This window comes from Setaria italica, chromosome VI (genome assembly GCF_000263155.2).
Source record: "Setaria italica strain Yugu1 chromosome VI, Setaria_italica_v2.0, whole genome shotgun sequence".
Taxonomy (NCBI): Eukaryota; Viridiplantae; Streptophyta; class Magnoliopsida; order Poales; family Poaceae; genus Setaria; species Setaria italica.
In genome coordinates this window covers 29,996,021-30,014,708 of record NC_028455.1, presented here as the reverse complement: position 1 = coordinate 30,014,708, position 18,688 = coordinate 29,996,021, and the positions used below count along the sequence as shown (strand labels likewise).

General features: G+C 43.0%; 1 protein-coding gene, 1 long non-coding RNA gene and 1 other non-coding gene across 3 annotated transcripts; all 3 read left to right on the top strand.

The window, feature by feature from the left end:
- Positions 1 to 2,147: 2,147 nt before the first annotated feature.
- On the top strand, positions 2,148 to 2,229 carry TRNAS-GCU. The gene has a single exon. It is a non-coding gene; the product is annotated as a tRNA-Ser (tRNA).
- Positions 2,230 to 2,648: 419 nt separating this feature from the next.
- Positions 2,649 to 5,085, top strand: LOC101753566 (activator of 90 kDa heat shock protein ATPase homolog). The gene is made up of 3 exons (XM_004973584.4): positions 2,649 to 3,642; positions 4,578 to 4,657; positions 4,759 to 5,085. Exons 1-3 carry the CDS (start codon positions 2,767 to 2,769, stop codon positions 4,850 to 4,852), a joined length of 1,050 nt encoding a protein of 349 aa, XP_004973641.1. The 5' UTR covers positions 2,649 to 2,766; the 3' UTR covers positions 4,853 to 5,085.
- A 7,558-nt stretch (positions 5,086 to 12,643) lies between these two features.
- LOC105914524 lies at positions 12,644 to 16,205 on the top strand. Its single transcript, XR_002678055.1, has 2 exons — positions 12,644 to 13,057; positions 13,157 to 16,205. It is a non-coding gene; the product is annotated as an uncharacterized LOC105914524 (long non-coding RNA).
- Positions 16,206 to 18,688: the final 2,483 nt, after the last annotated feature.

Here is an 18,688-nt window from a genome sequence, read left to right as displayed (position 1 = left end):
ACGCGAGGACGTCCGCATTGCCGCGGCTGCCGCCAGTACTCGAGACAAGGAAGAAAGGAAATTTGTCTACCATCTGCAAATTATAATTCCACTTCACATCTTTTCCATCATACCTCTATATTACATATACTACTCATGCATACTACCTATATTACAGCTTAAGGTTTTAGTAGTATATAATTAATCTCAACTGTCGGATCCTTACATACGAATCATTTTCGAACAGTAGTATAAGGTAGTATTGTGTACTATCTCCCTCCGGAATGGTATATTTGGATTGGCGTTTTTTGCCAAGTTAGATAGCCAGCTATTATATAGCTAGAAATTCGATTTAGTGACTATTAACAACTGGCTATTCTTTCAGTCGGTTTCAATCATTTTTTTACCAACGAGACTATATATGATGTGTTGATGAGAGAAAGTACAGCAAACAATTAGAAAGATATCCCAAAATGGATTGAAAAATGAGGACAGACCAATCAGGAGGCATGGTCACGTTGAGGCTGTTGACGTCAACCACGACGAGGTTGTCGCCAATGTCCCATAAGTCCATAACTCCGCGTTGAGCACGATATCGGGCTCGATCGTGGAGAGGTGGTCGCTCGCGTGGCCATTGTCGGCGACGTTCAGAGCAGACACATGAAGTTGGAGTGGCCCGGTAGCAGCGCGGAGAAGTTCCTGCTCGCGGAGATGACGAAGGCCATTCCTGGTTGCTCATGTCCGCCTTAAACTGTTTGCGAGCTATCCTTTATCAAAAAAAAAAAAAAACTGTTTGCGAGCTACAGAACTAGTAGGCACTAAACTGCGAGTGAGAGTAGTGGATTTTGCTGCTGCGATAGCTTCAGCTTGCTAGAAATCATAAAAGACATTCTTAATGGCTTACTCCTACATGCCAAGGAAAAGACTTAGATTCTAAAAACAAAGACTTGAGTTGACTAGATTAACCCTAAGTAATTTATATGCAGCGAGGATTATCCTAACAACTGCTCACTAGTCTAGTCTTTATTTACAGTTTTGGTACGTTTTACCGGAAAAATTGGACAAAACTGCAGGGCCGCACTTGCCAATTCGTCAACGATTTCTTTGTCATGGTTGGTGATGGTTTGGATAGTGTTCGGGCAAGTGACTTTCGTTGACAGGAGTCTGGCTGCTGTTTACTGCAAGCGGTACTGACTGATCCCAAAGGTAACAATTCCAAATGTCACGGCGTGACGATCCCAAAGAAGGGTTCCAGTGTATGACTGGGCACTGCAGACGCGACATGGAGTTGAATTCGTCTGCTCTGTTTGGATATTGCATAGGAAGATTAGGCACTGATGTTGGTCTAATAACCTTCTTCCTTTTGTCCTGATTGATCAGACTCATTGAATCAGACATACAAATGAGTGCACAAGTGAGCTGTCCTCTTTTCTATAAACGAACGAAGATGTTAATTGCAACTGCCAGGCATGACCAGAAATGCATCAGAAGCGTTTGTAGACAGTCGCTGGTAATTGCTGGTACTACTGTTCTACATGAACTCTGAATGATGTTGCACTGCTACAGCCCGCGCTGATCTTCTTTGGCCCTGAAAGTCATTTTCGCAGGATAGATGTACGAACATCCTTTCAATTTTTATTTTTTTGTATTTCAAATGTGTTGCACTGCTAGAGCCCCGCGCTGATCTTCAAGCCCCAGAACATAGTCCTTTTGGTGCGCCAGCCAATTGTTGTTATCTTTCGGCCAATGAAACGACAGAATGACAACAACTATAAAAAATATGAATCACAAAGCGGTTTAAGCTGTCGTGTTCTGGCTTGAAAACAATACCTTGTTTTTATGGGAAAGGCTTGGAGTGACGCGTGCACCCATGTAGCTTGTTGGGTTTGGCCCAATCTAATCATAGTTAGGATCATGCATGACCAGGCCCTGAACTAAACCGAGTCGATGCGGGGAATGATCCTCTTCATTTGGGATTACACGTTCCTTTTGTTTCCCACTAAACTCGCACACCTTTCAATTCGGAATTCTCCTTGAACAGCGTAAGTCCATTTGATCCGGCACATAGCCACGCAGAACTACGGCTACGGCTACTTGCCAAGTGGTCGGGCATAGCTGTGACTGAATTTTTATTATAATAACACACAATTGGTTGATGCGTCAACAACGACGCTTTGGCCGAGTGGTTAAGGCGTGTGCCTGCTAAGTACATGGGGTTTCCCCGCGAGAGTTCGAATCTCTCAGGCGTCGTTTGTTTTTGTCTATTTTACGCAGGATAGTTCTACGAACATCCTTTCAATTTTTTATTTTTTGCATTTCAAATCTTAATGTTAAGAATAGCAAAAATACCAAAAGAATGAGAGCCTAGATTTTAGCCCCTTTTAATATTTCGAATATGCCCTCCAAAAATTCGTGCAGTATTTTGAGAATACAACACCAGCAGATATAATATTTAATTGAATTCACTTCTTTTTAACATGTTTACGCTGATCTAAAAATGAATCTTCTGAATTTCTGATGCGGAAAAGCTACGTATATTCCCGTTCCGGACAGGACATCGTAACGGTGGAAGGAACTTACCAGACACCTTCCTCGTTTGCCCCTGGACTTCCAGAGTATTCCAATCCACGACCGAAGCATCCAGAAGCAGCCGCCTCCTGCTCTAAAAAAACTCCCCCCCTTCTTCCGGTCATCCTCCCCGCACCACAGACCACGCGCAGATCCAAACGCGACCCGAGCCCGACCAAACCCTAAGCCCCGCCTCCCGCCTCCCCACTCCGCGCCACCATGGCCAAGTACGGCGAGGGCGACAAGCGGTGGATCGTGGAGGAGCGCGCCGACGGCACCAACGTCCACAACTGGCACTGGGCGGAGCGCGACTGCCTCGAGTGGTCCCGCGCGCGCCTCTCCGCCCTGCTCGCGGGCCTCACCGTCCTCGACGGCGAGGGCGGCCTCACGCTCCGCACCGTGGCCCTCGACAAGCTCGACGGCGAGGCCTACGTCAACATCCGCAAGGGCAAGGTCATCCCGGGGTACGAGCTCTCCCTCACCCTCTCCTGGGAGGCCGAGGCCGCCTCCGAGTCCGGCGCCGCCAAGGTCGCCGGCGCCGCCGAGGTCCCCTACCTCGCCGACGAGAACGCCGACGAGGACCCCGACCTCCGCGTCACCGTCCGCGGCGACGAGACCCCGCTCGCGCGCCGCGCGAAGGACGCCTTCCTCGCCCGCGGCAAGCCCCTCGTCCTCGAGAAGATCCGCGAGTTCGTCGCCGCCATGGCCAAGGGCGGCCCGGCCAAGGACGAGCTCGAGTCCAAGAAGACTCCCGCCAAGGCCGGCGCCGCCCCGGCTGCGAAGAAGGAGGAGCCCCCCGCTCCTGCGCCGGCTGCGAAGGAGAAGAAGGCCAAGGGGAAGGACAAGGAGGGGTTCAAGACGATTGAGATGACGGAGAAGTTCTACTGCCGCGCCAAGGACATATATGAGATCTTGATGGATGAGAACAGATGGAAGGGGTTCACACAGAGCAATGCGAGGATCAGCAGAGAGGTCGGAGGGGAATTTAGCCTATTTGATGGGTCCATCACCGGCATCAATGAGGAGCTGCAGGAAGGGAAGCTGATTGCACAGAAGTGGCGGTTTGGGAGCTGGCCAGACGACCTTTACTCCTCGGTAAGTTTCTCACACGATGGATGCCTGATTTATCTATGCCAACAAAATCATTTTGGTATTGCTTATGCCCAACAATAGCGTATCAAAACTTAGGTGAAGTGTCAACAGTTAAATTCAGATGAGTGACTCAACTCGAGGATTAAGATTTGTTTTGTCAAAGAGCAAATAGAAGTTTGAAATGCCTACTTGGGGCTGTTATTTGCTATGCATGGTAGTTTACTCCCATCAGGATTGAAACAGCTAAATGAATAGTAGGAGGTTAGGATTCATGCCAACCAATTTAAGTGTTCGCTTTGTTACCTCAGGCCACCAAATGCATTTCACAACAAACCTTTAATTGTGGTCGATCAATTTTCTTCAGTGAGCACTGAGTACACAAAATATCCAGCAACGTGTCCCAGTAATGGAATCATTCATTTTTTATCACGAGTTTAATCTGGGAGTGAGTGCTTTAAGTTGCTGAAATTTCTTCTATGAATAGGGGTGAGGGTCACCAATTTGCACTGCTATCTGTGAATATGCAACATTTGCTGCCGAATATGCCCTATTTTTTTTTTGTCAAGACTTAGCAATTGAGTGTTAAAATTTGTGTGAGTATGCAAAACCTCCCTACACTGCAATAGGATTTGTGGGCTCAAGTAATTTCAGATGTTTGTGTTTAACAATTGAGTGTTAAAGTTTGTGTGAGTATGCAATAGTATGCCCTGTTTGTTTGCTTTTGCTTAGCTTGTGTTTTGGGTGCATTTTTTCGCGAGGAAGTGTTTTGGGTGCTTAATAAGCTAAGATGTTTTTACTCTGTTCAAGAGCTGCTTTCTGGCAATTGCTGTAAGTTTTCTTGGATAAATAAATATAGTTGTAACTGTGCATGCAATGTGGATTACTTTAATCATGTTATTTTCAGTGTCACCTTACTGTGTATGAACCTTGAAATGCAGGTGAGGTTGGTGTTCGATGAGCCTGAATCTGGGGTTACAATCATAAAGCTCAAACAAACTGATGTGCCTGAGGAAGACAAGTATGTTTTCATTATTCATCGTGTCATTTCCTGTGTGTTGAACTTAAAATCTGCTCAAACTTCTCCTAGTACTTACATATGTTGCCACTGCGCTGTCGCAGGTATGGCAATTCAACTGTGGTAGAGAACACGGAGAGGGGCTGGAGAGAACTCATTTTCCAGCGGATACGCGGAGTGTTCGGTTTCGGGATCTAAAGAAGTGATACAGCCTGAAGCTGGATTTCTAATTTTTACGGAGTCAGGCTTTGAATGCCATAGCTATCCATGTTTTACTCACCCAGTTGTTCCATGTTGTTAAAAGGCAAAACTCAGCATACCATGGGGGTTAAAAACATCTGTTATTCATCACGCTAGAATGTGTCTGCCTTCGTACTCTTGTTTGTTTGGTGAACATGATCGTGTTGTGATTGTCTGCCAGTTTCACAGGATGACATGCCTAATAGCCTGTAGACAAGGAGCTGCGATTGAAGTTAGGTTTATGACTGCAGTAGCGCCATGCGCCGGTCACGATCTGAAGAGAGCTTCATTTTCGATCATTTCCGATAAGCTTCATTCGCGATCTGGTAGACTGGTACTGTGTCAGTAGTGGGCTAGTGGCAGATCGTATCAGTCAACTTCACTAATTACTTGCCTCCAGGTTAAGCGACCCTCCAGTTGATAGTGTTTTATTCAACATTACTTATTCACTTGGATTTTATCCCAAACACCAGTTTTGATGCAGTTGTATGTAGGAATTTGTCATCTTTGTATGAATTAATCTGGAAATATTTTGACTCTAGGTTCTGCAATGGCCAAGTTTCAAGTTTCTTTGAAACTTCAAAGTATGTTTTTTGATGAACTTTTTCCCCTGTTTTCAATGTTTTGACCTTTTTCACTTGAGATGCACCGCCTGCATCGATAGGGAATCCATAGAAGGGGTGTCGGTTGGCTTGAAAAAAAAGTGAAAGTGCATCTAGAATGCTGAGTAGGTTTTAGCCAATTAATGATAATGCGATTAAGGGGCTAGCATGTTAATAACGCATATGAGCATATTAGCTCTGCCAACTTCGGCTCTAATTTTAGTGAAGCTTTGTGAGTTGGGTGAGCGATTGAAGTCTGAGTGGCTTGTGAGCTTTCATTCCATCTTTTGATCACCATGTGTTTGATACTCTTCTAACTCAATTTGTAGATCCTAATCATTAGGCATCGCTCAGTGGGCACCCAACTGGTGTGGAGAGATCCTCTTGGTTAGGGAATGGGTTGATGACCAATTCTTGTCTGCATGTACTTGTTTGTGTTCTTCATTGTTCATGTTGAGTTTTGAGCGATTCATCCGTAACAACCTAGCCTAAGAAAACATCTGCACGCTGAGTAGACCACACCTACACTGCAACATGCTTATGCTTTCATCCTTGCTTTGTGTAAAAGGGTTAACCTTACATGCCTCCTAGCACCGGCTATTTAAGTTGGCCTTACTCTTAACACTCCCACCCTCAAGGACTCAACGTCCTCGTCAGACAAGGGTTCAGGATCGACTTCCTGACCACGTTCGTACGATACACTGCAACATGCTTTTCATTCTCGCTTCGCGTAAAAGGGTTAACCTAAGGTTGCAATGCCTCCAAGCACCGGCTATTTAAGTTGGCCTTACTCTTAACACTCCCACCCTCAAGGACTCAACGTCCTCGTCAGACAAGGGTTCAGGATCAACTTCCTGACCACGTTCGTACGTTTGTCCGCTCATGTGCCAGACCGTGTCCACACATGACACATGGGTCATGCACACCATGCCCGCGCTCGTGACACAGCGAAAGTCGGCTCTGATTACCAATTGTAACGACCCAGTCTAGGAAAATATCTCATACCCACTCTGCACGCTGAGTGGACCACACCTACACTGCAACATGCTTACGCTTTCATCCTCGCTTCACGTAAAGGGTTAACCCAAGGTTGCAGTGCCTCCTAGCACCGGCTATTTAAGTTGGCCTTACTCTTCTTTGTGCTAACTTATTTAACCATGGCTATGTTTTTTTTATCTTTCTTTGCTTTTGTTTAAATTTATATTTTTTTTGTTAAATCTATTTAAGAGGTTTATAATAAAATCAGAATGAGTGGTAGATTAGTCTAACAAAATTTAGGTGATATTGTGGTCGTAGGTTAATGGGTTGTATCTAAAAGTAATACTAATGATTATCCGAGCTCATGTGGATGGAGAAATTATCATGAAATACATACCATATCCTCATAACAATATTCTCTTATCACTTCTTTCCAGACCCACTAAGTTATATAATACATTAATTTTTTATTTTGATTATGTAAAATATTGACATGTTTAATTAACAAATTTGGGGTTAAGAAATGTATATTTCAATGATTTTTGTGTGTCTTTTCCCTTTTTCTCTAAATGTATTTGCCTTTTACTTTTATATATTTAGGTTTCACATCATGTTACTTTACACAAAATTTTTTAACTACTATTTTTTAAATTTATGATCAAATTTGAATTTATGATTTATTAATCTTTTTTTGCATAAAAATAGAATCCACTATAACACAAATATTATATATTACTAATATTCTTCACACACTTAAAAATAATATAATCATTATATTTGTTGAATCCAAACTCCTCTCTAACATATTTAGATTACTGGAGCTGTTGAATAAAATTTAACATGGCACGAACAATTTAACATGGCACGAACAAGTAATATTTATTTAAATAAAAATATGATACATTTTTAATTGTGGCGAAACCGTCGACTTAAATTGGCTTAATTGTGGGAACAGCAATTATCCAAAAATGCACTTAAAACAGTGTAAGCCCGGTAGTCCGTCGAGTGTCCCTAGGACGCCTCGAAACATCCCTGACATGTTTCATAGCCATACATCAGGATCGCTTCCACGAAAGGAAAGCATCAGCAAATATTACATTTTTACATACATACATGAGATACGAATTATTACAAATCGTAGATTGAAATAAATTTAATAAAACAAGTTAGACCATTACTAGGAGTTTTGAACATAAACCAGTCCAAGGCAAGTAATTAAACAATTAAGTTTTATTCTAGGGTATCATGTGACTCATACAGTACCCTCGTTCTTCGGGACTTCCTCTTCCGTTGTCCCCTGTGTTTCTGAAAACAACATACCCTGAGTACGAGGGTACTCAGCAAGACTGACCCGACTAGATAGATTTAAAATAGTGTATGATAGCTTTATGGTCTACTGGCTGACTCACCTTTTGCGGAAAAGCTTACTATTAGTGGGATTAATAATTATTTGTAATTAATTTCCAATATTAAAAACTTAAATCCTATGGATTAATAATTATTTGTAATTAATAAAGATTATTCATAATTTTATTCATTTTCTAAAGATTAAGCATTTATTTAAATACCTTAAATAAATGTACTAAATAAATACCAAATTTTATTATCTTTTACTAGGGTTTAAGAATTTTTAATGCATAAATAAAAATAAAACAAACCTAACAAAATTGGTTTCACTATTTTTTGACATTTCTATAAATTTTTGTGAATTAAATATGAAAACTGGATTTAAAACTAATATCTAAAACATCTAAATCAAATTTTCCCGAAAACCCCTTGGAAACTCTATCCTCGCCCGCGCTCCCCTACCCACGGTCACTGACCAGCTGGGCCCCGGTCAAGGCACAGTTCCTCCGCCCTTGACCGCGGCACCCCCGACGGGTAACGGCTCTAGCTCGCCGCCGGTGAGCTCGCCGGCGACGAGGACTAGCCGGGCGGACTCCCTACTGGTGAAGTTCTTGGCCTGGGCGATGGGTTGAACAGCGGCTGGCGGCGGTGACGGCGGATTGGGCGGACCCGGCCGGCGCGCAAGAGCGGCGACTCGAAAGCAACAAGCAGCAAGGGTAGCTCTCCTATGGCCTAGGCAACACAACATCACCCCAACCCGAGGCAACCCGTGGCTGGAGCTGAAAGCCCCACAGCGGCAGCCATGGCCGATGCACGGCGCGCGGCGGCACGCGTTCCGACCAAACCGGCGGGCCTCTAAGCCAACAGGACCAACCTAAATGTTCCCTAGCTCACGCGCGACCCACCCCGAACCTAGGACCGCACCCAGAACTTCGGCACCAAGGACTTCCATGGCGGTGCCTTACCTGAACACGCGGCGGCTCGAACCGAGGAAGAAGAACATGGCGGGGAGGTAGATGTGGTTGTTGGGGTTGGACAATGACTGGCGGAACAGGTTGAGGAGCTCACGGCAGAGGTTCTGACGGAGCGGATGGGCTGGTGGTGGCAGGACTGCGGCGGAGCACGGCGATAACCAGAGCGGACGAAGAACAGGGGACGCGGTGAAAACAAAGCGGCAGTTAACGGATAAACTCCGGCGGGTGGGAAGTGATTTATACAAAACTTTTATCGCCTTCCCGACGCCACCTCCTGCCTGTCTGCTTGCCTCCGTGGGAGCTCGTTCTTGCCGTCGCGTGGCACGGCGGCGCCGCGCTGGCCATCATTGGCGCCCAGCTGTTCTGCACTGTGACCTGTCCCGTTCCTCTCTTCTTTCTTCCCAAAAACTGAAAGTTCAGATCGATTTTGCGACAAAACTTCAATTCCGACCCTCAGATGGCCTTTAAGCAAAGTTGTAGAGGACTACATACTCTACACTTGATTGATTTTCCTCAAGTGCTAAAAATTGCTCCATCTTTGTGAATTTCAGTTCCAAAGTCGGGCTGGTGTTCTGCTCCTTAACTGAATTGCGCCCAACTCGATTCAGTTTTGTCAGAGTAGCAAAACAGACCATGGCCCCATCTTTGAATTCGAATTCAATCATTTAAACCTCAGTTAAACTTGCCCAATAACTTCTGGAGTTTGTTAATCATACAACCAAGGTTCCATTTTGCATGTTAAGGTCCAACGTGTAGATACAATTTCTTCCAGAAATTCAAACCAAAATTTGCCATTTCTCATTGTGGGTCGAACTGAATGGCTTTTGCAATTCAGTTTCGTCAGTAAACTTGACAGTGCACTTCTCAACTTTGGTTTCCAATTAAAATACTTAAATCAACTACCCCTTATCTAACAGCTACTGCCAATGATAAACCACTTATCAAGGATTCCATTTTCAACTTAGAGTCCAACTCTTATACCAAATCTTCCAAAAATTTAAGCCCACAAATTTGCTAAAGCTCATTGTTCTTCAAATTGAATGGCCCTTGCCATTCAGTTTCATCAGTGAGGTTGACAGCACAACCTTCATACTTTGAGCCCCACTTAAAATACTTGAACCAAGTCTTCCTTGTCCAAAAGTTACTGAAATGAGTTAACCTCAAGTTATATATATCCCATTGTGCATGTTCTTGTCCAAGGTCTATATGTAGAAATTATCAAAAATTGGATCCAAAGGAGGCCTCGCCTTACTGTTTTCAGACTTAGCTCATTTTCAGCAACTGAGCTGAAAACAGTCCAACTTGCAAACTTTGAGTCTTGTTTAAAATTTGAAACTTTTGACTTCCCTGAACCACAACTTCTCCAGATTACACTCTAATGGCCCACGTTCAACTGTGGTCCAAGACCTCACACAGTTTATATGAAAAACCTTTCAGAAATGATTTTTCAAGTTGAATGACTGACTGAAAAATTTCAGATTTGCAACAGTAACTCCAATTCACCCATTTAATCTCTGCATTTTTCTTGATGCTTCTAACTGAAATTTGGTCTCCAATTTGCTTCCCTTAAGTTTTAAATACTTCCAAGACTCAACTTCACATATTTGTCGCATTTCTTCAGTTTTGAATCCCAAATTTGCATTTTTAGTCAAGATTTGACTTAAAGTTGACTTTGACCATAAAACCTTCTTAGCTTCCAAATTTTGACATTAATCTCATGATAGCCCTTCTTAAGCCTTTTAACACCTGGTTGTTACATTAATATACATAGGTAATACTTTCCTCTTGTCGTAACGCACGAGCACTTGCGTAGTACACCATAATATTATTCCTCAAATATAATCTTTCAACTATTTTGAATGAAACACAAATGAACAGCATATTGTTTTATACTACAAATATTAAATGAACAATATTAGAGCTTAGCATTGTTGCTGCTCAACACATCCAAACATAACAGTGCGTTCTAATTTTTATAATAGCTCAAAATCACCACGTGCATTTAGAAGTAGCAAATTTAGTTTTGAACCATGGTGTACTTAGTGTATTTCTTGATTGATGAAATAAGAACAAAAGTGTTACCTCCCTAAGGCCCATGTATGGTTATGTCTTATGCATACCCTATGGTGTCTCTAGTGTCATGGTTATTATAACAAGCATCAGTTATATCTACAAACTACATAGCCATTAGATTTATGTCAAGTGGCATATCCTAAACCCCACATAGATACTTGATAGTCAGAAATCACAACTAAATACATACATCTATTTTTAATCACTTTATCAAAAAAGCAGATAGGGTGGCTTTATTACATGCCAAATATGTTATTCTTACATATTTTTCTACAAAATATTAGCACAACAATTTTTTAACACTAGCTAAGTCACGAGTGGCATATGTAAATTAAACACGAGCATTTTGCGGGCTAGGACTAAAAGAATCCTAAATAGTTTTGGGTCTAAAAGTTTTGCTAACAACGATCCATGAGAGTTAATGGGCCTGTTATTCAAGTGGGCTCAGGATTCCCACTCTTTTTTTGAGAAAATAATTAAAACAAATAGTTTGGAATGTTTTGAGCTTTGTTTTACTCTGTCTAAGCATATTGAAGGCCCAAGATCGAGAAGATCAAATGAAAACCAAAACCAAAGATGCAAAGAAAGTAAATAGCACGACAACGGCAATTGGGTTGGTAACATTATTGTTGGCAACTTGGAAAACAATGCTAATGGTGTTAACATTATTGGCCACTTCAAAAAAAATGGCGAAGGCAAGGGCGAAGCCAAAAAAAAAAAGCTACCGGAGTTGGTACAAACTAACGAGAAGATGTAGATTCTTATAGTGCCAGGTGCACTGATAATTGTTTTTTTATGAAACAGGAGGGCATAAGCCCCTACTGATTATATATTAAAAAACTGAAAGAAAAGTTTATATAACAGAGTTGAAAAGAAAACAAAAGAAAGAAAAAAATTTACAAGAGAGGTTGAAGCCATGAGTCTATCGCTAGATGATATTTTGCCTTTGCTCCGTAGATAACTCTGAAGAATTCAAGTTTGAAAATTTCTTTACACCGATAATTGTGATTGCTAGTTTGCTACTAGTGGTGCTCACTGCTCATTAGATATGATACGGAGAATTTTTACTGCCAGTAACTAACTATACTAATTCTAGGCTCAGATTACATGAGGACCTTTATTAAATTAAGATATATAAGCATGCTATAGTTGCAAAAGGGACTCTAGCATAGTAGTTAGAGCATATGAGTAACACTCAGTAGGTCCAAGTTCGACTTCCCGTGAAAGCAAATTAAATAGGTCTAAAATAATAAATTATAAAAAATAAGTATGAACTTCCCTACTGTAAAAAAAGGCATGCTATAATTAGTCTATTATTAACCCTCCTGGCACTTTTTTATCCTCCGACCAAACTAGTGTTACCCACCTGCTATAATACAGTTTCTAGAAGTCTTGGTACTCAGAATGTCACTAAAAGATGTGGAGCATGTTTGGTTTGTGCTCCGTGTAGCCTTAAAAAAATTGGTCATGACCAAATCAAGAGTGTTACCAAATGGTTGGTAAAATTACATTTGAATCATAGCCCTACCAAATCTTGCCAATCCAACTTATCTTCTCAATATGACATGTGGGATCCACATGTCATAAAAAATGTTATAATTTTTTTTACGCCGAAATATAGTCAAATGATATCTTGTTTGGTACATTTAATTGTTAGGAGTATTAATACTGAATAATAAGCTGTTCCGTAGCCGAGCCAGCGACACAGCCACCGCGCCAGGCACCGGTTTTCCCACCACGCACCTTCGGTTCTCTCCCCGCTCACCGGCTCACCCCGATCCCGGTTCATTGCGCCGCACCCGCACGTCTCCCATGAACCCCCACCACTACCCACCTGCTCGACGCCAGTTTCTACCGTCCCAATCTGCTCGCCCGTTGCACGACCGTGGGTCGCGCCGGCTCTTTTTGGACGCGACCGCGGCCCCTGCAGCGCCGGCGGCAGTCACGCCGTTGCCGCCTGACGCAGGCCACCCTCCATCTCGACGCTTCGCCGCTGCATCTCATCAGCGCCGTAAAGGAAGAATGCGGCCTCGCGGGACTGGACGGCGGGTTCTGATCGGCAGGCGTGGTCCTGTCCGCTCGGATCAGCTTGGGGATGAAGCGATTCGGGAGGAAGAAGGGCACGCATGGTGATGTGCAGACGGGTCTCCACCTCCAAGTTCCTCGTGAACCCCCACTATTGTCTATTGGTATTGTTGTCTAGCTCAATCCTTCAAATCTCCCACCGATTCCATGGTATTTCTTCCAATCGGCTGCTCACACATGGGATTTTTGCTGTATCTGTTCAGCTGCCGACGCCTATCCCCAACCAACGAGTTGCAGGCGACGAGCAGACGCCCGACAATGTGCCTTGAAGCCCCATACCTGTCCGGCTCCGACCCGAACACCGCCTGCACTGCCTCTGTGGCTATGTCCAGGTGTTGAGCGCCAGGACAACTTCTTGCAAACTTCTCCAGGCTCTAAGGTAGAATCTGACTGGTTCCTTGTGCTTTCCCATTGTTATCAGACTGTACTTCAGCTCCTGTTCATTTGTTTGGTTTTTGCCTGAGATGGATCCAGCAACTGATGTCTTCTTGGTATTTTTTCTTTGTGGATTACTAATTCAAGTTTGCAGTAAAGAGAGGATTGGGAATTGTAGAATCCACAGTTTGTTGGCTGAGGGATGCTGGTTCCTCAGATAAGAACTAGATGTTTATTTGTTGGTTGAGGGATTCCTGTTCAGATAACTAGAGCTTTATTAATTTCCCTTTTTCTCTTATAAACGAATTGATGAGTTTTATTGGTGAATATGTCTAGATGAGTTCCTGTTCAAAATTCAGATATGCAACTTGTTTTCATTCAGTGATGTAAATGTTCAGATGTGCATGCTTCCTACTGGCTGATATGCATTCATTTCATCCAAGAGATGCTGATCTGATTTGTCAATCCAAATTTGGTGCTAGGTGCAGGCTTGGTTTGATCACCTGATATGAGTTAATATATTTGGATCAATATACTTTGTTAATCATTCCAGATGTTTTTGAAGCTTTGCACTTGAAAACATTGTGGTTCATGAGCTTGCCTGATCAATATGCCTTTTTTTATCTGAAATGATTATGGTATGCCCGATTGGCTTCTTTTTTTAGCCCCTGCGTTGTGGGTTGCTGTTTTTCCAGTGATGACAGGATGGGTCCTGCTGCCGAGCCCATTCTTACTGACAAGCTGTAGGCGGCGAGCAGAAGGCCAACATTGTGACGTGAATTCCCCAACCTCTGCTGGCTCCAACCCAAACACAACCTTTGGAGCATCCTTTGTGCAGGTGTTGAGCGCCAGGCCTATCTTCTTGTGAAACTTCCATGTGCTGAGATTAGGTTCCTGCCTGCAGCTTTGATCTGGTTACCCATTTTTCCCATTCTATTCTTCAACTCCCATTCATTTTGTTTTAGCTCTTGCATGAGATGGGTCCTGCAAACTTTTTCTTCTTGATATTAATATACATATTTTTTAAATTGATTACTAGTTAAAGTTATGTAGTAGAGGGTGGACCAGAGTGCCACTTCCGTAGTTGTTATATGAACTAGCCGTTGATTAATTTTCTGGAATCCTGTCAGTATCCGGTATTCTTAAATTGCATGTGTTGAACTTTAGGCATGCCTTTCAATATTGATATATCTATGTATGTGGTAGCCGATGTTACAGATTTAAGGTTCCTGGATTTTACAGCTTATAAATTGTTTGCTTAGGAGTTAGGACACCTTGCAGTGAGATGGCATCCAATAATCTCTGTTGCTTTGTTCGATTTGGTTGGCACTACTCTTAATAATAAGTCAATCAATACAGTTTCTGCTGAAAGTAGATGCTGTTTTTCCTTAACCACAGTTAGGTGCAACTGTTCTGGGTCTTCTTAGCTTTAGCAAAAATATTTGGGTTTTTATTTTCGTCTCAGAAGCGATAAATGATTGTGGTTAAGAACTAATCTTTCCAAGTTCATTCAAGGAAAGAAATTTTCCACCTGATGTACTGATCTTCCTACTTTTTTCATTCCCCTTCAAATCTCAGTAATAGCAAACTTGAGAATTAGAATTAGATTCAGTTAGAAACTGCAATATTTTGGTTTCTATATCCTGGCGGTAGAAGAGTACTAGGAACTGTTGGGTGTCCTAACTGAAGAGACTAAGTTTTTTTTTTATACTGTATGCTAGTAAACTAGTATGCCATATACCCAGCTTTCTATGATAACAATTTGAGATTAACTGAGTGCCACGGATTGTTGTATTCGAGTTGGAAAATACTTGCATAATTTTACATATCATTGAATTTTTTGTGTGCTCGCACAGCATTATTTGCAATCCGACTTCTGTTCACTAGTTTCATTATAACATGGTCTGTGCGTGAAGAGATCTTTGCATTCAAATACATCATTATTTGCAATAAGAAAAACTAAATCAATGCCAGATTACATAAAATCTATTTTTTTGTGTGTTTGCACATGATATTACTTGCCTTCAGGCTACTTTGGTTCCAAAATGACTTTTATGGTTAATCCATTTTATATGGAAGACAGTGAAGCTTTTGCATGTACATCTTATTACTTGGAACGAGAAACCAAGACTGCGTGTAATTAAAGTTTTGTGGTCACACATCATCCTATTTATGGTCAGGTCAGTTTGGTTGCAAACAACTTAGGTCTTATGGTTCAGTCGCTTCATTTTGGAAGATAGCAAGATTTTACATGTAAATATGCCACTATTTGCCACAAGGAACCTATCTTGATTCTTGATGTTTTTCCAGTGATATATAATTTATGGTTATACTACATTGCATATAATTGAATTTTTATTCTCAGAGTCAGACATGACACCACTTGTGGCGAGGTTATTTCAGTTGCAAGGATTCACTCACTTCAATTGGAATGTAGCAAGGTTTCTGCACCTATATTTCATTATTTACAATTACACAATCATAGAAGCTTTTCTATCCACATGTGACATTGTTATACGCAACCTTTTGTTATCATGTTCTATTGCAAGCTCGGGCGGCAGTGAGTACAACGAGGTCACAAGCAAACTTCAGGAACGAATACACTAACAGAGATTGCGACGAGCTCACTATGGTCTGCTTCTGATTAAGACACCAGGAATTAGTAGTGCAATGCATAAAAAGTTGTACTATTGTTTAGATGTCCACATGTTTCAATATGTTGTTTTCACGATCCGATTTCAGTCTGTTTGTGTACAAGTAGGTCACAAGCAAAGTGACTACGAGGCTGATGACATTGGTTACAGAGAAGATAGAGAACAAAGATTCATTAACCAATTAGTATTCTTGGGACATGTGGCTGCTCAGTCTATTGCAAAATTCCCTGTGTCATGAAATTGAGATATCTGGTCGCCAATTTGTATGGCCAGATTTATCACGAATGTAAAGATCTCTCGGTCGTTGAGTATTTACTGTACTAGCTCACATTTCAATTAATAAAAAAAGATAAGTTGGACCTTAAAGACCCTTTTGATATGATGAACAAACATTTTGATTAAGGAAACGTGACAATTTCAACAGTTCAATCTAAACATCGATCCGTTTACAAACTGAATTCTTGAAACAACAAATATACAATTTTAAATACTTTTTTAACCAGATAATAATATTCTATATTTCTAACGATCATTATTAGGCCAAATTGGAGATATTTACTTTTACCCACCGTATGGTTTGGACGCATAACAGAACGTTATCAACGGATTAATCTAGTGCCGATTGCTTTCTGCTGCGCGTTGTTTTTTTTCACCAGACTTAGGCACGGCAACGATGCAAAAAAACCCGGTTGGAGGATAGCCAGAAGCCGGGGTGTAGGAAAACCGGTTTAGAGCAACTCCAAGAGTTCTTCAAAAAATTCTTCCCCAAAACGAGATATTGGGACCTATGCTAAAAAGTTTTTTCCCAAAAAACATAATGCTAAAAACTACCACCCAATATTTGCCACGTCATCGTAATTGGATCTGCCTCCACAACGGAGCCTCCTCTACCTCCTCCGACGGCAGGTGAGCGATCCCCACTGGGAGCAGAATTTTGCTCAGCCAGTGGAGGAGATGCAGAGTTGCATACAGTCACGGCGGTGCCGGTGCTACCCACCATGGCAGGCACGAAAGACCCTCCTCCTGTGACCTCATCTTCTTCCTCTTCTTGTTGCTTTGCTGCTGGTCTGAGTGGCGCCCGTTGATGTGGAAGAGGGGAATTCGAGGCGCGGGGCGTCGTTGACGTCCACAGGCCGCGCACGCTGGCCCGCTGCCGCTCGCACCAAGCTTTTCGATGCCGCGGCTCACGTCGACCTTTCGAGCTCCGCACCGTCGAGGTCTTCTTCGAGCTCTAGGACCTTGCCGAGCCACGCCACCTGCCGCCGCCGCATGGGGAAGTCTAGGCGCCGCTGTCGCTCGGGGAAGTCCAGGCGCCGCCGCCGCCGCCGCTGCCGCTGCCGCTCGGAAGTCCAGGCGCCGTGCGGCCGCACGGGAAAATGCCACGCGCGAAAAAAAAAGGTGCGAGTGCCAATCGCGGATGCGCACGGATTGACTGGGGAAGGATGTGCGCCGCGCATTTTTACGGGAAAAATAGCTACGGATGCGGGTACACGCAAAATTGCGGGAGGTTTAGGGGACCTGTTGGAGCAATTTTTTTCTATTTTCTCCTAATTAAGATTTTAAGGGTAATTCAAGGGAGCTCTTGAAGTTGCTCTTACATGGTGGAAAAATCAGATGCGGGAGCCGCGTGGAGATGGACGAGTGGGTGGGAAAAGTAACACGGGAGGGGAGCCTGTGAAGAAACGTCGAGCGCGTGGGTGACGCGCACATACACACATATATATAAACGCTTGAGTTGCAACTTAATTTTCTTCTTGGTCGAAACCATTTTTTATTGAAAATTTCAAACGAGATTATTTAGATGGTGTATTGATTCGATCTCGCTCGGATGAGGATCATACGTTGATAAATCCAACAAATGAAATCCAATTAACGGACTCAAACGGGGTAAAAAAACGTAAAGCGACAAAGAATAAAACAGTTGGGCTTTCCTACGGTCTCTCTGGGCTTAAAGCACCATGAGCACGCGCACTCGGCCCAACAGTGAATGAAGAAGAAAGAAGCCCACTCATGAATGGGAACTAGGGTTAGATGAGAGCTTGTCCCCTATATAACCAGCACCAATGCCCCTCTCTGCATCTCCATTAAGCCGCCCCTGCGCCCGCCGCCTCGTCATTGCCGGCGCTAGATTGCAGACGCCGCGAGAACGCAGGGGCGTTCGTCTCTCCCGGCCACGCCCCTTCATCCCTTACGCCAACCTCCTCTCTCTTTCTCTCTATCCCTCGTTTTGGGGCCGATGACTGGAGATCTTTTGTCCGTACCATCTGATTTTTCTGATGAGTCGCTTTTGCCAAATTTTCTGAGGCCCCAGATCAGATCGACCTACTCGATACTGTTCGTTGCGTTTTTGTTTTGTTGATTTTTGCTTCTGGTTGTCGCCGCGTTTATGCTTTTCTGTTTCTGGTGTCTTCAAAGGCAACAAATTAGAGTCTCTGATGCGCTTCTTTCCGTAGCGCATTCAGCGCTGTACGTTGCCGACAGCGAGCTCGGAATAAGTTATCATGCATTCGCCGTCCTCTCGTGCGGCTTGTGCATCCCGATGTCCAACACTTCTCGCATCAGTTCGATTGTTCCAGTCCCAAATCCCTTATCTTTCATCTGTTGATGTATGCAGGATCTTGGTTTTTATTGTTACTGGACGAACGCTTTTATCTTGCTGCATCTGCTGGTTAATTGCTCAGAGGACAGACATTGCTGTTTTGGTGA